Raw genomic sequence first — 22,145 nt, 5'->3', positions numbered from 1 at the left:
CTCTGTGATTCTATGATTGTGAGTGATTTTAAAACAGATGCCATCCATTGTGGTTTTCAACACAGCTCCTTAAGGAAGGAGCAGACTTACACTGTATGGTTGGAAGGGACCTTAAAGCTAGAAATTTGCAAATTTTGCTGGATTTCTCCAAAATTAAAGCTGCCAGAAACTAGGCCAATGCCAGTCCTCAGAGCCCCAAATGCCAGCTTTCATCTGATACCTAGAGCCTGGGCAAATGACTTCTTTTTCCCCTGGAAAATGGCCTCTGTTTGCAGCCACTTCCCTGGGTGACCATGGCCTACCTTCTACTGTGTACACTGTGGTTTAACCAGTTTACTGGTTAAACCAGTAAAACTTTCTGTTGCAGTTCAGAGAATGAAAAAAGGAGAAAAGCAACCCAGCCCTTGCCTTGCATAGGCACAAGCAGACTGTGCAGTGCCCACCTGACCCCCCAGCTGGGAGCAGCCCACCCAAAAACAGAGATTCAACTCAGAAAGGTGTGACCAGCAGCTGCAGGGAGCTGTCACCCACAGGAGAGCTCCCAGGTGAGCACAGGTCTGTGTAGCAGGTGCACAGGGATGTGGAATATGTCCCTGCTCCTCCCCAGACCCCCTGTCCAAGCCAGGAGATGCCCAGCTGGGGCATCCAGGTGTCCCTGAATGCCCCAGGAGCTTGTCCTGGTTTATTCCCAGCCGTGCCAACCACAGCCCCATGACCCCCAGCCCCTTGTCCCAGCAAGAGCACAAATCCCAGAGGACCCCTGGGAGCACTGCCACACCCACCAGGCTGAGCAGAAGGACACAGCAGCAAATCTGACACAGGCACTGAGCAGCACCTGGGCAAACAAGCCCTGGCCTTGATGTCAGGGGGACCACAGAGCACAGAGTGACCCCCTGGCATCAGGGAGGGAAGGTGCCAGCAAGGCTGATCAGGGCTGCAATGCCTCACAGCCTCACCTTCACCATCTGCAGCCTCTGCAGGAAGCTGTCCAGCCTTGCAAACACCAGCCTGGAGTGGAAGTCCCAGCTCCTCACTTGCTGGCCTGGCTCATAATACACCTGCAGGTTTGTCCTTCTCTCCTCCAGCGCCCCTTTGAAGGCAGTCAGGATGTCAAACACTGTTTGCACCTTGCCCAGGCTCTCTTCCACCTCTCCTTTCAGCAAGTCTTCTGGGGACAGGTACACCACGGCCTGGAGGAGCCAAACCACACCAGAGATGTCCCTTTGCTGCCACAGCAAACGGCGACTTCAGGCACCGAGCAGCTGTGACCCTTCCTCTCAATCGGAATCCCTTTGGAAGGAAGGGAAGAGGCTTCCCTAAAAGCCTTCCTGTGCAAGCACAGGCACACACCTGCTGGATGAGGAGGTTGCAGATCTCCTGGAGCAGCACCACGAGGCGCAGGGGCACGCTGTAGTGCTGGCAGCTGACCCAGAGCCAGCACACGGCGTGCAGCAGAGGCACCAGGAGAGGCTTCACCTTGCTGAACTCAGCGGCCTCCACCTGCTCCAGGGGCTGCTGGAGGGCTGCCAGGTGCAGGTCGATGTCCTGAGCCTCCCTCAGAGCTGTGGGAAGGAGGGCAGAGGGGTGAGAGGCACGGGCTGGGGTGGGGGTCACGAGCTGGGAGCTGGCACCGAGGGGAGCAGAAGGTTCTGCTGAGGAGCAGGGAGGTGGCACAGAGGGGAGCAGAAGGTTCTGCTGAGGAGCAGGGAGGTCACGAGCTGCACACAGTGCTGGGGAGGAGCAGGGAGCTGGCACAGAATGGGGGCAGAAATTTCTGCTGAGGAGCACGGGGGTCACGAGCTGCAGACAGTCCTGCTGAGGAGCAGGGAGGTGATAAAAAGTGGGGCAGAAATTCCTGCTGAGGGGCAGGGAGGTCACGAGCTGAAGAAAGTCCTGGTGAGGAGCCAGGAGGCGATGAGCTGGATGCTGGAAAAAAGGGGAGCAGACAGTGCTGGTGAGGAGCGAGGAGCTGGCAAAAAGGGGGGCAGAAATTCCTGCTGAGGGGCAGGGAGCTGGGAGCTGGCACAGAGGGGGGCAGACAGTGCTGGGGAGGAGCACAAAGCACTCTCCTGTGTGTGCTGCAGAGCAATCACCTCCATCCCTGCTCACCTACAGCACAAGCAGCACAGCACACAACCTGACTCGACTCAGTTCCACCAAGGGTGTGGGATAAGAGGGGAAATTACTTCTTCCTGGGTGACTAAATATTGAATCCCAGCATCTTTTTAACTGGCATCTAGACATGCACACTGGAATCTAAACAGCTGTTTTGAGATGGCTCAGATCAAGTTTTAGAACAATTAATCTTTTGGAGCTTAAAATCTGTTGCTGCATTTAAACATCTGAGGTAGTAGCAGTAAACATCCTAGTCTGAGTGAAACTGCCACTTTCTATCTTTTGGTGACACAGCCCTGTTTTCAGTGTAATAATTTCAAAATTGACCCCCTTGAAATTGTGCAAATGGGTCTCCTGATTTTTCAGAATTTAAGGGAGGTTTTCAATTCAATATATCCTTCTCATGTACCAAGTACTGACTGAACTTCCTCATTTTAAATCTTTGCCTGGCAGCACCAAAAGCACAGCTCTGCATGGGCTGCAGGATCAGCAGGCTGGGCCTGAGCTCAGCTGAGCCTGGTTCTGGCAGCACCATGCCCCTGGGACCCTAGGCTGTGAGAGAGGACAGAAATCAGAGCTGTCCCAGGTTCTCACCTGCCTCCACGTCCGTGAGCATGCTCTGGAAGGCTGGCACGTAGATGCTCTGCACTCTGTCCAGCAGCTCCAGCAGGTTGCTGACCCTCCTGGACGTCAGCTGGCTGTGGATGCCCTCCAGGTCAGCACACCTGCAGCACAGGACACGTCACCAGCCCAGCTGGGGCAGCACCAGCTGCGCCCCACAGCCCTGGCTCAGGATTTTCTGCAGTTACACAAGGGCACAGACCCTCTAGAACAGGCAGGTTAGAGCTAGAGCAGGGTTTTGAACTGAGATCCCCAAAGAGAGAGAGTCCTGAACTCATTTTTATGTGGGGGAAAAAAAAATCCTTTGAAGAATAAAAAATGTTTGGGGGGAGGGAGTCGTGTTTGTTTTAGATTTGGGGCTTTTTTTTGGAGGACACTCAAGAAGTTTTCCAACCAGTTTTCCTGAAGCCCCCACACCTCTGGAAAGCAGCAGATGCACCTGCATGAGCAAAGAGCCCCAGCACAGGAAAGTGCAGAGGATGTGAGAAGAACAAGGCTGTGGCTGGAGAGAGGGAAGTGGTGAAGTCCTGCAGCCACTGGGAGGCTTTTCTGCACAGGCTGCAGTGCAAACAGATCAGGCAGGGTCTCACTTTATGAAATATTTAGTTTTAGAGCTTAAGAACCCACGTTTCAGTCTGACCTGAGCTGGCAGGAAATGGGACCAGCCCTAGAGGACAGAGCTGGTGCCAGGCTCAGATGAGAGCAGTGCCAGAAGGAGCCAGGTGTTGTTTGTGCAGCCACTGCTGACAGCTCTGCACGGGCAGGGCTCTGTCTCCACTCAGCCTGGGCCAGCACAGCACAAAGGGCAGGTGAAATTCCACTCCCAGGCTCATCTGACCCCCCCTGGCACCAGCAGCAGCCAGCTGACAGCATGGAGAGTGCCCAGCAGCTCTGCTCAGGGGCTGGCTCCTAGTGACCAGTGATGGAAACACCGTTGTGGCATTCACATTCTCTGAATGTGAATCATCATTTTCTCTCTCAGGGTTTTTTTCTTAGAGAAGCACAGAGAGAAGAAGAGAAAAGCAATTCTTATCTCTGCTCGCTGCTCCTGTTGTTTTTGCACGTGTGGAATGTGTTAGGGGGATTGTTTACCTGAAGTGATTTGTCAATTGGATTCTGCTGAGGATTGTTTTGTTTCCTTGGCCAATTGGCTCAGAGCTGTGTCCTGGCTGTCTCCAGACAACCAAACACCATTTCCAACTAAATCCCCTCCTGCTGCAGCCCTGAACTGTGGCTGGGCCAAGCCAAACTGAGCCAACTGCCCAGGCACCTCCAGCCACTCAGAGATCACCATGATTTTAGGTCTGGGAGCAATATTTTTGGGTTGAGGTCTCGGCATGACCTCGAGCAGCTGCTCTTGGCTCGGAGCAGCAGCACCCCCTCCTCCAAAGCAGCACCAGCAGCTCCCCCAGCACCTGCTCCTCCAGAACTCCAGCTCCACCTTCGGGGTGGGGTTGGTGCCTTGCAGGAGGGGCTCTGAGGACTCTTTCTTCAGCACTCTCTGGATCTGCTGGCTCCACTCGATGATGGCTGACTCGGTGGCATGTACAAGGGATTTATTGATCAGCTCCAAGCTGCAGGGAACAGAGCACCAGGGTCACTTGGCTTTCCACTTGTGCATGTACACTGCTGAGTTGGATCTAGCTCAATGGGCAGCTGGATTTTATAGTTACAGCTCAGATTCATCTTTGAAAACAATAAAATTCAGGAGGGAGAACATTTACAAGGGCAGTTAGAAACAAGATAAGGAGGAATGGTTTAAAACTGAAAGAGAGGAGGTTTGATTAGATATTAGGAAGGAATTGTTCCCTTGAGGGTGTGCAGGTCCTGGCACAGGTGCCCAGAGCAGCTGTGGCTGCCCCTGGATCCCTGGCAGTGCCCAAGGCCAAGGCTGGACACTGGGGCTTGGAGCAGCCTGACTGCAGAGTTTGGAGTTTTCCCTCAGTGATCCCAGCAGTCCATTGCTTCTCTGCATGCCCACATCCCCTTCCACCTCCTGAACTTTTCCTGCTTGTATCGTTGTACAGTCCCCAAAGACAGAGCCCATGAGCTAGACAGAGCAAAACAGCCCTCCTTGGCAGTCTGATGAGCTGCAGAGGAGAGGGAGCAAGAAGAGTCCCCATGTCTGACAGGGAGGATCCCCAAAAGATTCAGCACATGCAGCATCAGAGGAAAACCCAGTGGAGAGCAAGGGCTGGTACTCACAACTTCTCATTTTTAGGATCAATGTTCTCAATTCCCTCCGAGCCAGCTGGAAGAGGCAGCAAGGTCTTGCCCTTCACCTGGCCAACAACCTTGAAGACAGTGTTTTTCAGGCTGTGGACATGATGGATGATGTCTTGTGACACCACTCGTGGCCAGCCCTGATGGTTCCTCCAGTTGGTCAGGATGGGCACGATCACCTACAGCAGGAGCCATGGAAGAGCAGTGGAGAAGAGCTGAAGGAAGGCAGATTTAGATTTGATTTAGGAAGAAATTGTTCCCTGTGAGGCTGGGGAGGCCATGGCACAGAAAAGCTGTGGCTGGAAGTGTCTGAGGCCAGGTTGGACAAGGCTTGGAGCATCCTGGGACAGTGGAAGGTGTCCCTGCCCTGGCAGGGGTGGCACTGGCTGGGCTTTAAGGTCCCTTCCAACACAAAACATGCTGTGATTTGATGATTCTATGACAAAAAGCACGAAGGATGGACTGGCCACCAGGCTCTGAGGTGCTGGACAAGCCTGGAGACCCTCATTCACCACTGTCCCAAGCAGCAGGTGATGATGAAGGCCAGCAGGGCTGGGCTGAGCCCAGGGGCTGTCCCTGCACAGCCACCCCCATAAGCACAGGGAAGGTCCTCTGGTACCTCCTGGCATCTACAGCAGAGCCACATTTTAGGATATTTCCCAAAGCTGCAGCCCACTAAATATGGTTCCTGTTTTTACCACTGCAGTTCCAGGAGCTGGGGGCTCTGGGCTGGGCTTGTGCTGGGATAGCAACAGTGTCTGTCACCTTCCCCTGGGATCAGAGCCAGGTTGCCCCTGGTGATGAGCAGCCTTTGTGTGGCCAGACTTGGGGCAGGATAAAGGTACAAAATCAGCTACAAACAGACACAGAATCGAAAAGGAACAACCAGGGTGCCACTCCGGGGTGCTGAAAGTTCTTTACCACGACCAAAGAGGACCAGCAGGAAAAAACACCATGTCCAGGGAGCCATGGGAAGGGGGAACAACCCCAGGGCACACAGAGCTCACCTTCAGCGCCTCCAGCTGCAATGCTAGCAGGCTTTGTCTCCATTAATCAGACTGCTAATGAGAGTAATGCCATAACCATTCACATCAACCGTTTGTATTCTTTTGGATTGTTAAAATGACAGCTGGGCCCCTGATGGAAACTCTTGAAGATCCCTTTGGGAAAACATCAGCCCACCTGAGGTAATGGGGCACTCAGATACAGGAGTCTCTCCTGAACATCAGGAAAAATCCTTTCCTGAGGGTGACTGAGGGCTGGCACAGGAGTCTCCACCTGCAAGGATACTGGGAAGTCACCTGGACGTGGTGCTGGGTGACTGGTTCTGGGTGGCCTGGATGGAGCAGAGGCTTGGACCAGATGTGTCTGAGATGTGCCAACACCAACTGCCAGCACCAATTATTCTACAACCACAGAATGGGTTGGGTTGGGAGGGACCTTAAAGTTCGCCCTCTGCCATGGGCAGGGACACCTTCTACTAATCCCAGGTTGCTTGCTCCAAGCCCCGTCCACCCTGGCCTTGAACACTTCCAAGGACGGGACAACACAGCTTCTCACTCTCAGGAACTTCTACTAATCCCAGGTTGCTTGCTCCAAGCCCCGTCCACCCTGGCCTTGAACACTTCCAAGGATGAGACAACACAGCTTCTCACTCTCAGGAATCCATCCTGTGACTGTGTAACGTGGGCCATCCCCACGGACCCTGCCACACACCCAGATCCCACACGGCTCATCATTTAGGATGTTCCATCGGGCTCTACAGACCCCAGCCCCGCCTTTCCCCCCCCTTACCTCCTCCACCAGCGCGGCGAAGTGCGGCAGGGGCTCAGCGGGCAGGTCCCCGCACAGCAGCTCTGCGGGGCCGGCTGCGGGCGGCCGGAGGAAGAAAAGCGCCTTGGTAGCGCTGGGGGGCGGCGGGGGAGGCCCGGCCCGCAGCCCCAGCTCCCCGNCGCCAGCGCTCCGGGGGCACGGCCAGAGCCCGCGCCGCGCCCCGCGCCAGCCGCGCCCAGCACGGCTCCTCCCGGGGCTCCTCGGGGGGATGCTCCGGGGGAAACTCCGGGGGATGCTCCCGGGGATGCTCCCGGGGCACCGCCAGGCCCCGCCTTTCGCACGGCTCCTCCGGGGGCTCCTCCGGGGGATGCTCCCGGGGAAACTCCGGGGGATGCTCCCGGGGCACGATGCTCCCGCCGCACGGCTCCTCCGGGGGCTCCTCCGGGGGATGCTCCCGGGGAAACTCCTTGCGATCCGGCCCCGCAACCCCGCGATCCCCCTCGGCCTCCATCCGCCCCGCTCCGCCGAGTGTTTGCGAGCAGCAGCCGCCGTTGCCCGGGGGATCCCGGGAGCCGCTCCCGTGCCCGGCCGGGATGCGAGGGCGGTCCCAGCGCCGCCGCCTCCCTCCCGCTGCTCCGGGTCGTGTTGTTCATCCCGGCAGCGCTGTGCAGCTCCAGGTTTCCCAAGGCGGCTCGGGAGTTTTTCCACATGGGGCACAGCTGTCCCTCATCCCGGTGCTGTTCCCGATGCCACTGTACCTGCACCCAGCTCCCTGAAGCCGAAACTTGGGTGCTGTGGGCTCCAGCCACCGCTGCATTTCCACTTCATTAATGAAGGAGAAGCAGTTCACTGTTTTCCAAATAAAAGACCCTTCTACAACTCCATGGAAAGCAGCACACGGAGCTGCTCATGTCACCCCAACCAGGTCCTCCCCTGGGCACCCCAGCCTGCTCCTATCCCCACCTGCTCAGTAACAGGAATATTTTGGTTTTCCCCAGTGCCCTGCTATTCATGAAAGCCCAGCAAAGCATTTCTGGAGGACACAGATGTGTCAATTCTCCAGTCTCTGCTTTAGATAAGCATCACAATAAAGCATAGCTCATCAACAAAAGGTGCTTTGCTGATAGTTTCCCCCTTAATTTCCCATAAACTCAAAATGAAGTCCTAAGACTTGTGTGCAAGCATCATCTCCTTGTGTGAGGCCTGGGTGTCTAAAAGCTGCCTCCAAAAATGAACTCCTTTATTGGAACAGCACAGAACTCCCCTCCTACTTCCAAACACAGGCAGTGACAGCAGTGGCAAGGGAAGAAGCAAGGCTGACCCACAAAAAGCCTCAGAAAAACTCCTCTTAAACACAGACCTTCCCCCTCTCTGCCTGCTGTGCAACTTTCCTGCATCCAGAACCAGAATCTCAAGGACACTCAGCCATGAGGCTCCAGCATGATCCAGATCTGATGGGCAAGATCTTGGTCTTTACCCCAAAGTCAGCCAAGCCAAGGTCGTTCCCCAGAGAAATTCAGGTTTTTGTTTCCTCATCAGTGATCCATACATAACACAGCTCCCTGGAGGATGGCAAGTGGTTTATTCAGATTCTCAGTAAAGGGTTTGGAAAACTGATCCTTTGAATCAAAAAACCAGCAGAGAAAACCAAAATAAAATGGGAACACCAATGTACAAATGTATTCTCACCCCTAATTTAACCTAAAACCCTACAATTGGGTCCCATTTTACTGTTAATTTTCCTCCTATCACCTGGGTTCTGACAGTGAAGGGGGGCATAACCAGCTGAGACATGCTCACCTTCTTCTGGAAAACCCACAGCCCCTCCAGGGCCTCTCACACCTGATCTCTTGCAAAGATCACAGCAGCTGCTGTTACATTATCAATATCTGGTAGCATAAACCCCAAAATTAAAACCAGTTCAGAGAGAATTTTTGGTTAAAAGAAAAGTTGCCCCATGGTGAGCCCCCAGAACAGGAGCTATGTGGGCAGATCCTGTCTCCACAAGGACCAGAGCTGCTGACAGCCCTGGAGCTGCAGCCCAGGGAGATCCATGATGGCCAGGCCAGCCCCTGTCCCGAGGCCAGCCCCTGTCCCATGGTGCTGGCAGCACCATGCAGTGCCCAGGCCTGCACAGAGCCAGGCTTCTCTCAGAGCAGAGCACTCCCAGCCTTGTCCCTCTCAGTTGGCTGTTTTAAGCTTCTTGTCTGGCAGTTCCTGATGGTTCTTGGCTTGTTTTCTTTTCTGGCATGCTGCTTCTGTGCTGTCCCCCCTGGTGAGTTTGTCCAGGAGCAGGGCAGTCTCCTTCAGCAGCCTCATCTCCCTCTTCTCCTTCCTCTCCTCCATCTCCACGATGTCATCAGCAAACAAAGCCTTCAGGGGCGGGATCAGCTTTGGGATGGCCGGGAAGTCACTGAAACGTACCTGAAACACAAGCACACAGCTCCTGTGTGACAACTGCTGGTTGATTTCCTCACTCCCCCTTGCCTCTGGCCTGTGCAGGCAGCAGGGCACTGCCCCTTCCTGTGTGCAGCACCTGCACCCAGGAGCCCTGACCTCAATGAGTTATTGGTATTTTCTTCACAGAAATGCTGCGGCCCAGTACAAATTCTGACTGATAGTGAGCTGCCCTCACTGCCACGAGTGCCTTCAGGCAGCTTTTGTCTTCTACAGATGACTGCTACAGAAAGCCACTGGAGCAGCTCATCAGTTGGGATGGGAATGGAAGCAAAATTAGGTTTTTTTGGCTGGGAATAGCAAGCACAGACTTGAGGAGGCACGAGGCAAGTACCCAGTGTGTTAAGATTTGGATTCAAGGGCCATCAGCACCCATCTCACAGCAGTGCGGGGCAAGGCTGACACAGGCTATCTGCTGCCAGCAGTTAAAGGAGCTGTTTCAGAGCCTGCTCTTCAGGAGATGGAGCATTGATACAGTACAAGAGCAGCATTTAATTCATGAGCAGCCATCCCAAAATAACACTGACACCGTTCCCAGGCCTGGCCCCAAGCTCCCACCTTACCCTCATATGGTCAAAGGCGATGCCGACCCTGTCGCTGAAGTCCTCGCTGAACAGAGGGATCTTGGCGTACCTCTGGCTGAAGTGATTGAGCATGATGAACTCTGCATTCATCTTCATCCCGGTCTGGATGGCCTGGGAGGTCGTGCTGCAAAAGGAACACGCCCTGGTCACAGCCAGGCTGGCAGGTACTGCTGCTCTGCACCCAGGGTCACACCACACCGAGTGACCTCACGGGCACAGGGCCCTGTGCCTTGGGCAGCCTGCACTGGTGGCAACTTCTCTGACTTCTACACAACCCTGCGTGCAGGAACGCAGCTGTAAATGTTGGAGCCTTGCATTTAAGAGCTCCACAACCAGGGGACAGGCACTTTGTCTCACGAGTGCCATGTGCATGGCAGGGAATGCTGAGCAGCTGCTCTTGGTCTCCCACGTTTGCCTGGGCAGCACAGGGAATCCCTGGCTGCAGGGCTCTCAGTGAGCTGTGGGGGTAAAATGACTCTTCTACCTCCTGAGCTTAGTCCCAGGATGTTCCCATGCAGAGGGTCTTTCCCTTGGGATGGTCTATTTGTAGAGCCACCAATGACTCCTTGAAAGCTTTCTCCATTTCTTTTGGGGACGTTGAGAGGAGCTGTGGTGGTTTCAGAGCTGCTGCAACGACCAGCACCCCATCTTTAGCGTAGAAGAGCTCCATGCACACCAGAACCTTTGACAGGACTTGGGCCCTACACCACCAGCTCCAAGGACTACACCCAGCTGTGCACCTTTCCCTTCCTTAACAGGGACAGACAGCAGGGCACACCCCACCTGTGGGTCTTCTCTATAGCTTCTTTTTCCATGCCATCTTCCAGCGTGGCCTCGTGGATCAGCAGGTTGGCATTTTTACCTGTGCAAACAATGACATATTCAATCTTCAGCTGAAGACTGACCTGCCCAACTGCCCACAGGAGCCTCCTGTCCCTCCTCAGCCCCTTGCTGTGTGGCAGACACAGCACCCAAGGGCCCGCTTTGGATGCTGACAGATGGAGAGCTTTCTCCAAGAGATTCTGCAAGCAGAGGGCTTTGTTACCTACCCATTTGCACCAAGGCCATGCAGGGCATTGTATCACCAGAATAAACTACTTTCCAGCCAGACTTGTGGATCACTGAACATGCAAAGGCATTTTTACAGTGTTGGACTTCACAGGTCTGAAACTGAACAAGGATACAAGTGTTAGATCCCAGGTCCCCTCCACCCATGGAGCCCCTAGCTCAGAAACTCACCTCAGCCAGGTCGTAGCTCTCTAACAGAGAGCTCACAAACTCCTTGGCTTTGGGTCTCATGTTCTCACAGCCTTTCACAAGAGACTGAGAAGGAATCATTCTGTGAGGGAGGGAAGAAGAGATAATTAAGGGCAGGTACAAAATAAAACCTGGTCTTCTCTTCAAGCAGCTGATTTCTCCTGTTTCTCAGCCTCAGTTCAGTGCCTTGGTGACCTGTATAACCTCTCACTTTCACTGGCACCCAGTAACTCACAATCACTCCTACCCCACTACTCAAATACTCTTTCCTCTACTTGCCCAACTCCCTTTTCCTACAGCAAAGGGAAGCCTGCACATAAACCTCTATTAAGCAGCACAGCTGAGTGCAAACCTTATCCTGCCCTCTGATCCTTGTTCTACAGGCAGTGGAAGGAGTCACAGCCACCTCCAACCAAGGGCTGGGGGAATGGATGAGTTTGCCTTGAATAAAGACCAAGGACATTTCTCCACACATAACACTCACTTGATGTCTCCAAGGATCTCCTCACAGTGGTTGTGGTACTCGTGCAGCCAAGGCATGATCTGCTCTGGTGCTACCAGAAACAGAGGGCTGAAATCCTGACCCAGGGCTGCCTGCAAAAGCAAAGGCAGGGGGAAAAATCAGTACTAGGTGTACACCAAATCAGAGAGGAGAAATGCTAGGGACAGGCTGGTGCTTCTCCACTACCCTGAAGCTCCCCTCCCCTCACCCAAGCCACGTTCAGGAGCAGAGGAAGTACTCACAAAAGCTCTGCGCCGCTCCATCAGGATATTCACCAGCCCCTGCAAAGGGAACACAGGAGACAGCAAGGGAGTCACAAGTGTCTGGGGAGTCAGAGGCAACAGCCACCTGAGCTCAGCAAGCCCAGTCAGAACAAACAAGAAGGGAGAGGGGATTAGAAACACAGATTCAGCAGTGCCTGGGGAATGAATGAAGAGAGGAATGCAGAGAGGGGCTGCTGCAGTAAGGTACAAAAATCATAGAGAAAGGATTCATCAAATCAAGCCTGCTCTCCTGGAATCAGTGGCTGGCCTTGTCAAAGCTAGCATTTTGCAAGTTCCCATGTGAATGCAATCCTGTTGAGGGCCATTCATTACCCATTTTCCTGGGTAAAAAAACATCATGCACCTGCATAAACTGTTTTTGCACCATTAGATAGAAAATTGATAACTATCTCTCACAAACAACTTCCCTGCACATATACACTAGGGATTTGAGTGACTATTCCACACAGAATAAGAACTTGGTACTAACCAATAAAAGTAGTTGGCAAGAAAACTACTGACCAATTGGAGTCCCACATGAGTTCTGTAAAACTGTATAAAAAGGAGTTATGTGAATAAAGAATGTTTTTTTTCTACCATAAAGAAAATGGAGTCCTGTGTGATTCACTCCCATGCAGAGCAGCCCACATTCATCAGCTGGAGCTCCCCAGGTAGCTCTGAACCCAAAATTCAGAGCAGAGCTGCACAGAGTCCCTTCCCACCCCCTGCACCCACCGAGTGATGATCTGTGTGCATGTGGGACACAAACACAGCCACCAGGTTACACAGCACTTGGTCAACTTGCTCTCCATAGTGGCGGCAGAGCTGTCCAAAAGTTCCTTCTCCACAGTCCAGGAGCAGGGACCTGGTAGCACTGGTGAGAGGTGACAGAGACAATTAGCAGCCTCTCTCAGAGCTCTGAGCAGGGCCAGGCAGGGAGGGGGATCTTTTGGGTTGGAAGGCAGAGATCAGAGAGCCCTGGGGTTTACCTGGTATTCACCAGCGTGGAACTGACATTGCGGATTTTCATCGGAATTGCAGATCCCGTTCCCAAGAACACAATTTCAGGATAAGCACCCACATTTCCTAGAGAAAACAGACAACAAGGATTTTTTTTAGGCAAATGTTCTCCACACACTGCCCAGTCAGACACCATCTAATTCACCTGCCCAGTAATTCCAGAGCCAACATGGGCAGCACAGGCATTTCTGCCCCTCAGCAGAAATGTTCTGCCTTCCCTTATAAAAAGTTCTGCCTTCCCTTATAAACCCCTCAGGTTTATAAGGGAAGGCAGAACAAGCCCCACCACTTCACAGCTTCATCTGGGCTCTGCAGCAGTGGACAACCAAGAGATCCTGTCTTCCACCACACTGCTCCAAGCTAAGTTGCTGATCTGTACCTGGCAGAGCAGACAGGCTCTCCTTGCACTCCTTCACACGGGTCTGGAAGTCAGGGAGATCCAAGGCCTCAGTGACAAACTCATCAGGATCACAGACAGTCACAGCATCCCTGCAACAACAGGCCACACATCAGGATGGGGCAAAGCAGGAGCTGAAACAGCCCTTTTAAGAGCAAAGTGCCAAACTCCTGTGACAAAACAGCCTTACAACAAGGGGATAAACGCTCTTTCCATGTTGAGGGGTTGTAAAAGACACATCCACAAGTGTGGTGTGTGCCAAAAAGGCCTGGTTGGGCTGAGCCAGGCACAGAAATGATCATTCCACCAAAGTGGAGAAGATCCTGCAAGAGCACTTCATCCCATCCAGAGCTGCCAGGCACTAGAGGGCACTGCAAGGCAGCACACAAGGTCCTGAAACAGGAGCTGACACCTAAAGGGATCCAGGCACTGATGAAAAGGTAAGAAATCTGTGTCCTGGGCCTGCTTCAGACCATGTGCAGCACTACAGGCCTTCAGTTACCTCAACAGAGAACCTTAAATTCTTCTTGGCACCTGCAGCTGTGCCCAACAAGGACAGAAATCTGAGCCCTGGTGGCTGAAATCCCCTTGTCCCCTGTGGTCCCTTAAGGGTTTCACTGAGCACCCATTTGCCCACCAGGAGCAAAGCTAGTAACTGTTTAACCACCAGGAGCTCTCAGCCTAAAGGGATCCAGGCACTGATGAAAAGGTAAGAAATCTGTGTCCTGGGCCTGCTTCAGACCATGTGCAGCACTACAGGCCTTCAGTTACCTCAACAGAGAACCTTAAATTCTTCTTGGCACCTGCAGCTGTGCCCAACAAGGACAGAAATCTGAGCCCTGGTGGCTGAAATCCCCTTGTCCCCTGTGGTCCCTTAAGGGTTTCACTGAGCAGCTTCACCCATTTGCCCACCAGGAACAAAGCTAGTAACTGTTTAACCACCGGGAGCTCTCATCTCTAATGTCAGGCCTTCTAGGTCTTCAGAAGGTAACACCCTCCCTGGGCCCCCCAAAAACTCTTTCCTTGCCCCCATCTGCTCTGCCACAGCCACAGCTGGGTGCACAGCATGAGCAAAGGACAAAGGACCACAAGGCTACAGGAGCAAGGCACAGAAACAACACTCCAAAGCACTGGCCAGGTGCTGTTTTCAGTGGTTCTACACCTTGTCTGAGACTTTCAGGGGCAAGCACACAGCCCTCAAAAGTTCCCCAAGCACAACCATCAGAAAGGATCAGCAGGGAATCCTGACACAGTGCCCTTTCTCACCAAAAAGCTGCTCCAAGCCAACATCCAAATCCTGGGAAGCAAAAGATTCCCACTGACCTCTGCCACTCCTGCTGTGGCCTGAGGTGGTATTTCAGGAGGCATTCCCCTCTCACGATGGGCAGAGGGCACACAGCTTCTGCTTCCTGCAGGAGGAGGGGGACATGAGACACAGCCTTGGCTGAGGGCAGCAGGCACAGGGGCAAGGTGGGACTGGATTACCTTGCTCTGGTAGGTGGTGAGCAGAGGGAAGATCTCTGGGTGGATGAGGTTCAGCTGAGTTTGGATCTTGTAGCTGCGTGGGTTGTGCACAGCAGAGGAGCTTTCATTGAGCACCAAGTGCTGAGTGCCAGGCCCAAATCTGTCAGAGGACAATAATGCCCAACAGCTTCAGCCTCACGTCAGAACTTGGCACATGTGCACACCTGAGCTAAAAATCTCACCTGAGCCAGCTGAACCCTCTTTTTAGAGCTCTTTACTTTGGAACAAAGATGTGCAGCAGCAGAACAGGCTGCTGCCCACAGAGACAGGAGCCCGGGGAGCACAGGGCACGCACCTCTGCATCCAGTGCTGGTAGCGGCCGTCTCGCAGCACTGGCTCGGGGGTCATGTGAATAACCAAGGCCACCTGGTGCTCAGCAACTCCCTCCTGGTACCTGGGACACACAGCCAGAAAGAACATCTGTGCTCCAGTCCGTGTCCTTGGCATCTCCTCCCCTCTCCCACTTTGGTGCTGCCAGAGTTGCCCCCCGAGGCAGGCAGAGCAGGGATTTATTTCAGAGCACAGCCCTGGAGCTCCAGGCTCTGCACCACCAAAGCCACAAGGCTCAGGCCATTTGCTGACACCTCCTCTGTCCTCCACAGGGCAATTCCTCTCCTTAATCAGCAACTGCAGAGCCTCCAGGAGCCCAAATGCTTCTGCACAAGCCCTAAAGGTGTTATGTGCAGTCCAGGCTCCAGCAGCCTCCACTGCTCCCCAGGCAGACACCAGGGCACATTCCTGCTCTGGAGGGAAAACAGCCCCATGGCAGTCACAGAACTCACAGGTCCTGCCTTCCCCAATAGCCCCAAAATGCACCACCAATCCTTCCTTTCATCTCAAGCTCCTTAATGGTGCCAAAGAGCTCAGACATCAGCCAAGGGAAACAGCACACCCAGGCTAGAAGAACAGCAAAACTCAGCACAAGTTCTTCCCCAAGCACTGCAGGTGCCCCAGCCCTACCTCCTGAAGGTCTCATTTTCACAGACAGCATCCACAAAGCCCTCGTGGGGACACTCCAGCACGAGGAACACTGGGCCAGGGTCAGTGGGGGTGCACAGCTCCTCAGGAAAGAGCTGCAGGCAGATGCACAGTGGTCACAGCACAGCCAGCCTGCACACACAGCCCTTCCACACTCCCAATGCTCAGTGTACCAGCCAGGGCAGCTCTGGGGCCCTTTCTGCTCCCATTACACAGCAAAATCAAACATGTGTAACAGCAAATCCCAACCCTGGCCACAGAGGAACCACAACCTAACCCAGGAGGGGAATTGCAGCAGCTTCTAGGTCCCATGACAGATTCAGATGGTAGCAAAAGCATGTCTAAGGAAAAAAAGGCTTTATAAAATTCTTGTGACACAAAGATCTTGTGAAGATCGTGTCTCCCAGGTCAGGATCTTCACTGGGTCATGGCCAGAGCTGGCTCTGCCTCTCACTCCAGTGTTTGAGAGATGCAGACCCTGCACCCCAGAACTGCTGAGTTTATTTTGGTGTCAGAGGTGCAAACAGGGTCAAGAGGCAGTGATGGCTACACAGGCATTCAATCCCCAGATTTAAACAATGCAGGGATTAACTCCACCAGCTCACTCCTAGACCTGCACCAGCTCTGGGAAGGGGAGATGAAGCAGCTCTGCCAAACAGCAAACACCCAGCCATACCCACACAGGAGCTCATTCCCTGCTCACCACCCCAACAGCCACACTCAGCAACAACCTGGAGCTGGAACAGCCCCAGGATGCACTGGCAGGCAAAGCATTCTGCACAAAGAATTGTCACCCTTGGAGCCCAGTGAGGGAGGGAGTGGCAAAGCCACAACAGAAGCACTGACACATCTTACCTCTTTGCCTTCAAAAGTGATGCTCTCTCCATTTTTGAGAGCTGTAATGATGGGAAGGATGGCTGGAGTTCCCCTGAGAAAAAGGCCACAGAAATATTTAGCTGCCAACAGCCCCGTGCCTGCTCCTGCTGCCCTGTGGCCCAGGCTGGGCTCTCATACTCACACTGGCAGGCCCAGCTCCTGGGCTTTAGCTGCAAGGAATTTCCCCTTCCTTGGGTGAACCTGCAGAGAGTCAAACACAATTATCACCCAAATAAAAAGGGCCATGAAACAAGATCATGTACTGCCAGCTTAAGAGCTTCTTCACAAACCTTCAAGGGAAGGTTTTGTTCTTTTTCAGTTCCACAGCCACTGCTCCAATTTACCCCAAAAAGGCTTTTCTGGGCTCTCTGCTTTCCAGGATCATGCTGCTGCTTCTTGCTCCCCTCTCTAGCCAAGCAACTATCACAACCTGCCCTCCTCTGAGGGTTAAACAGGAATGGAACCTGTACACTCATAACCACTGCTGGATTCTAAAAAACACCTCCAGTTTTACTACTCAGGCTACAGCAATTCTGACACCTGAAAAGCAGAAACACATTAGAGCTTCAAAGCCCTACTTGAAAATGCTGTCTCCATTTAAATCCTTGCAGCAAGATGACATTAGGAAACATTTCCTTACAGAAGGTGGGCAATGCCCCAAACCTGCCAGTGTTTAAGAGATTGTTGGATGATGCCCTCAATAATATGTTTTACATTTTGGGCAGCCTGAAGTAGCCAGGCAATTGGACTGGATGGTTCAACCCTGCCTGGATGGGGCTTGGAGGAACCTGATCTAGTGGAAGGTGTCCCTGCCCACAGGGGCATGGAATGAGATTATCTTTAAGGTCTCTTCCAACCAACTCATCCTGTGGTTACAGATGATCACTGTATGTCCCTCCCCCCTGAAATACCCTGTTTTATTCTATTATCTGTTGTGTTGGTTTAGTGTCCCTGTGCCCAAACTCACTTTACAAAGAAAAGCTGTCACCAGCTCAGGATGTTTCCTTGCACACTTCTGCTCATCACCTGTAAAACAAAACAAAACAAAACAAAACTACTAAAAATCATCACCCACTATCACTTTTCTTAAAACCAAAACATGCCAAAATTTGCTAAAGCATGAACAAGAACATTATCCACTTAACTTGGAGCCCAGCAACAAAATGCTATGAACACCCAAGGCCAGAGAGCCCATGGCTTCAAATACAGGAAGCCAAACTAAAGCCCAAGACTGAAAAATCATCAGCCCAGCATCCACCTGTAATTAAATTACAAAGGTTGGAGCATCTAGCCCACCAGAAGCAAACTACTACAGGGACTAATCACACCCAAGCACCAATCATGTCCATTTCCTAGGCCTTTTAAGCTCTCTATGACTTCCAAAGTACCAGAACACTTTCTGCTCCATGGAACATTCCAGATGAGGTTCTCTCCAGACCTCACTTCCAGACAGCAAATGGCTCAGAGGACAAATTTCTATCCTTTGGAATCATCTCACTAAAGTTGAAAAGGCCATTCCATGTGTTTCACCTGCTTTATTTGGGCTCTCTTTTCCTTCCTCCAGGCTTTGCTGTGCAGCTTTCGGGGATCCAGGCCCTGTGTCCCCTTTAGGGCTATTTCCACCTGGAGGAGATGCTCCAGGACTCTGGGGGGGTGACCTTCCAGCAGCCAGTGGTTTTCCTGTCCCAAATCCAACAAAAATCACTCAATACACAGCAACATAAAAGAAAAGCATGAGCAGCATTTCCTCTTCCATGGCAGTCAGGTTTAAATTGCACCAGAATACAGACTCTATCCTCTAGTCTAGCTTGCACTTGCATTCTGCAGTCACTTATTTCAGGAGCCATCCCTCATCCAAGTCCTTCTCCCCAAACTGTTAAACTCTGTCAAGTCTGTGCTGCACCCTCAGTATCAGTTTCCAGCAGAAAATGCAGCTGAGAAAGCCAAACCCAGGGATGTTCCACAGGTCATTCCATCCACCCACACCTAAAGGAACAAGCCAATCTGACTCAGCAGGTCTTGTTATTTAAATGAGATCCTTCTCCTGAGAAAAGCAAATTAATGAACCTCTGCTTACTCAGGCTGGCAAACAGAAGCTGCTCCTTGAACGTTCACTGTGCTCCCCCTGTCTCCCTGCAGCAGCAGTGCTCACCTGTCAGAGGGATCTGGTAGACAGTCATTGTCTCATCCTTGTACTCAGGCTCTGTGTGCAACTGCACAGCTGGGAAGAGATCAAACACCACCATTAACAAGTGCATAAGCAGAGATCCACACCCTTCGAGGATATAAATCAGAAAAGTGCCTTTGTTTTTCTTAAACACAACCTGCTGAGCGTTCCCCTTCCCTTTCTCTGCCCAACTGCACACCCCAATGAACAATTAAAGTTTTAAAAGCTCATCATCCTCATGGCGCCATGATGAGCAACTTCACTGGCAGACTCTGGAAGTAAACTGCCTCCAGCGTTTTAAAACCAAATGCTGGTTGTACCAGCCAGCCTGGCAGCCCCTGAGCAGAAACAGAGCTGGAAACACTGTTGTGAGGGGTTTAACAGTGTATCAGAGCAAACAAATGTTTAAAACATCCTCGGAGTGGCCCCAAACCGGGGGCTGAGGCAATGCAACCTCGGCTAGAGATGAAACAAAGTTCCAAGTTGCTGTGCTCCACATCCCTGCCCCACCTCACCTACCCAAATCCATCCTTTTGAGGGGCCCAGGAAAGAGGCGAATGGCTTTCAAGTAGTTTTGCTGGAAAAGAGACAGGATGTCAGGAGAGGGCACGAGCAGTGCCATGGCAAACACCCAGCCAGAGCAACCCGAGCAGCTCAGACAGCCCTGGGCAGGTGTCCCACCTCTGGCAGGCACTGTGCCCTCAGAAAGGGAAGGGGCCACTGTCCCCACCCCCTGCAGCCAGGCAATTAGTCAGCAGAAACTGCAAGGAAATGAAAGCACCACAACAACGCTGAGGGTTGCAAATTTCTGGTCCAGACGTGGCATGAGGCTGGCAAGGACCACATCAAACAGGAGAGCAGAGACTGAATTCCCATGAATGTAAAATGGGGAGGGAGCAGGCAAGGGAACAAAGATCCTCCCCTCTCCCAAAACTGATTTCTCAGGATACCAGACTACAATAAAGGTGCAGGAGATTTCTGCTGTCCTGCAACTGAGATTTGGATTTTCAAGCCAGCCCTTTGGGCTGACACTAACTCAGAGCAGCATTCCACACCTGCACAGAGATCCCCTTTGCCACCAGCTCTCCCAGTTCCAGGGTGAGCATTAACCCTTTGAGGGTTTGCTCTGCCTTCTGCACCTTGCCACACTTACCAGCTTTGGTGGCCCCAGGAACACACACCTCTGGAGCCCTATAGCCTTCAGGGTGAGAATCATACCTAAGAGCAAGCAGAGAAACAGCTTCACCACAGCTCCAGTGAGCACTGGGAGATCCCAAAAGAAAGAGCCCTCTCTTTTCAGGAATGCTTGGCTTCCCCACAAAGGCCAGAACTGAACCTGGACCTGAATTTTGTGGCAGTTTCAACAAGTCACTTGCCTCTACAGATAAAGAAAATACACACCTTGATAAAATGAATCTGGAGCAAGGCATCAGAACAGATCATTAATCTGTTTTCTTGGAGATTTCCAGAATTTTAATGGACAAGACCCACAGCCATCTATCCTAACCTCCTCCTGCACTGAGCACAGTGGTGCCCACCAACTTCTGTGTGCTCCTTTGGACTCAAACCAGCCTAAACCCCAAACACCTCCTGCTGGCAACACTAACACCTTCTGCTCAGATTTTGGCCAGTTGAAGCATGCTGGTCATGCAGGGGCTGTCCCACCCAGGGTCTGCAGTGCCACAGAGCCCAGCCCAACACCTTCTGCTCAGGAGATTTTGGCCAGCTGAAGCCAGGCATGCTGGACAGGCAGGAGCTGTCCCACCCTGTGTCTGCAGTGGGAGAGGCCCAGCCCAACACCTCCCGCTCAGGAGATTTTGGGTAGCTGAAGCATGCTGGTCATGCAGGGCCTGTCCCACCCCGTGTCTGCCCTGCCTCAGAGCCCAGTCCAACACCTCCTGCTCAGGAGATTTTGGGCAGCTGAAACCAGATGTGCTGGAGAGGCAGGGCCTGTCCCACCCTGTGTCTGCCCTGCTGAGAGCCCAGCCCAGCTAACACCTTCTGCTCAGGAGATTTTGGGCAGCTGAAACCAGGCAGGGCCTGTCCCACCCTGTGTCTGCCCTGCTGAGAGCCCAGCCCAGCACCTCCTGCCCAGGAGCTTTTGGGCAGCTGAAGCCAAGCATTCTGGTCAGGGCCTGTCCCACCCTGTGTCGGCAGTGCCGCAGAGCCCAGCCCAGCCAGCACCTCCTGCTCAGGAGATTTTGGGTAGCTGAAGCATGCTGGTCATGCAGGGCCTGTCCCACCCCGTGTCTGCCCTGCTTCAGAGCCCAGTCCAACACCTCCCGCTCAGGCGATTTTGGGTAGCTGAAGCATGCTGGTCATGCAGGGCCTGTCCCACCCTGTCTCTGCAGTGCTGCAGAGTCCAGCCCAGCTAACCCCTTCTGCTCAGGAGGTTTTGGGCAGCTGAAGCCAAGCATTCTGGTCAGGGCCTGTCCCACCCTGTATCTGCAGTGCTGCAGAGTCCAGCCCAGCTAACACCTTCTGCTCAGGAGATTTTGGGCAGCTGAAGCCAAGTATTCTGGTCAGGGCCTGTCCCACCCTGTGTCTGCCCTGCTGAGAGCCCAGCCCAGCCAGCCCCTCCTGCTCAGGAGCTTTTGGGCACCTGAAGCCACGCATTCTAGGCAGGGCCTGTCCCACCCTGTGTCTGCAGTGCTGCAGAGCCCAGCCCAGCTAACACCTTCTGCTCAGGAGATTTTGGGCAGCTGAAGCCAAGCATTCTGGTCAGGGCCTGTCCCACCCTGTGTCTGCAGTGCTGCAGAGCCCAGCCCAGCTAGCACCTCCTGCTCAGGAGCTTTTGGGCAGCTGAAGCATGCTGCTCACGCAGGGCCCGTCCCAGCCCGTGTCGGCCCTGCCGCAGAGCCCAGCCCAGCCCTCAGGCTCCCCACCGCCGCCTGGAACACCCCTCAAACCGCACGGGCGCCTCGCAAAGCGGCCGCGTCCTCGCACTCACCCGGCAGCCCCCCGACGTTGGCCCAGGACACGCGGCTGAGGAAGATGCTGTCCAGGTGGGAGATCTTCAGCCTGCACACGGGGCACACGGCGGTGAGCGGGGCCCGCTGCGGCCCGCCTGTCCCCCCCGCCGTCCCACTTACTTGTGCTCCTGCATGGCGCGCTGCGTGCCCTCGCCGCAGTTGAACAGATACCTGCGGGGACAGCGGGTCAGGGCTGGCCCGGCCGGGGAGCCCCGCGGCCAGCCCCGCACTCACCGGTTGAACTCGGAGAACACGTACACGGCGGCCCCCGCGTCGCGGCTGCCGGCCGCCACCACCTGCACGTAGACGGTGTTGGGCCCCGCCAGGCCCGTGCCCGCGTTCCGCCGCCGCTCGCGGGCCCACACGTGCCGGGGCACGTCCTTGGGGCGCCGCGCCGGCCGCGCCGCCGAGGGGCC

The 22,145-nt window shown here is 53.7% G+C and overlaps 2 protein-coding genes across 2 annotated transcripts in view; both read right to left on the bottom strand.

The window, feature by feature from the left end:
• DNAH9 (dynein axonemal heavy chain 9) overlaps positions 1–7,243 on the bottom strand; it is a 145,018-nt gene extending 137,775 nt beyond the window's left edge. Inside the window, exons 1-7 of the mRNA XM_041427353.1 lie at positions 7,074–7,243; positions 6,754–6,991; positions 4,942–5,138; positions 4,152–4,310; positions 2,710–2,840; positions 1,351–1,562; positions 957–1,190 (exon numbers count right to left, since the gene is read on the bottom strand). Of these exons, the coding sequence (XP_041283287.1) occupies positions 957–1,190; positions 1,351–1,562; positions 2,710–2,840; positions 4,152–4,310; positions 4,942–5,138; positions 6,754–6,991; positions 7,074–7,243 (1,341 nt within the window). The remainder of the gene's footprint in view (positions 1–956; positions 1,191–1,350; positions 1,563–2,709; positions 2,841–4,151; positions 4,311–4,941; positions 5,139–6,753; positions 6,992–7,073) is intronic.
• Positions 7,244–8,295: 1,052 nt separating this feature from the next.
• ELAC2 (elaC ribonuclease Z 2) lies at positions 8,296–22,139 on the bottom strand. Its single transcript, XM_041427378.1, has 23 exons — positions 21,964–22,139; positions 21,708–21,900; positions 19,911–19,975; positions 19,277–19,334; positions 18,743–18,811; positions 18,121–18,270; positions 17,558–17,616; positions 16,733–16,791; positions 16,570–16,642; positions 15,697–15,809; positions 15,032–15,130; positions 14,698–14,836; positions 14,536–14,621; positions 13,195–13,304; positions 12,785–12,881; positions 12,531–12,669; positions 11,775–11,813; positions 11,515–11,624; positions 11,013–11,112; positions 10,823–10,943; positions 10,557–10,635; positions 9,753–9,897; positions 8,296–9,156 (listed from the first exon to the last, which is right to left on the bottom strand). Exons 3-23 carry the CDS (start codon positions 19,971–19,973, stop codon positions 8,914–8,916), a joined length of 2,151 nt encoding a protein of 716 aa, XP_041283312.1. The 5' UTR covers positions 19,974–19,975; positions 21,708–21,900; positions 21,964–22,139; the 3' UTR covers positions 8,296–8,913.
• Positions 22,140–22,145: the final 6 nt, after the last annotated feature.

Source organism: Onychostruthus taczanowskii, unplaced genomic scaffold (genome assembly GCF_017590055.1).
Source record: "Onychostruthus taczanowskii isolate IOZ18803 unplaced genomic scaffold, ASM1759005v1 scaffold99, whole genome shotgun sequence".
Lineage (NCBI taxonomy): Eukaryota > Metazoa > Chordata > Aves > Passeriformes > Passeridae > Onychostruthus > Onychostruthus taczanowskii.
Note: the sequence above shows the minus strand (reverse complement) of the source record. Positions and strands in the feature narration are given on the sequence as shown.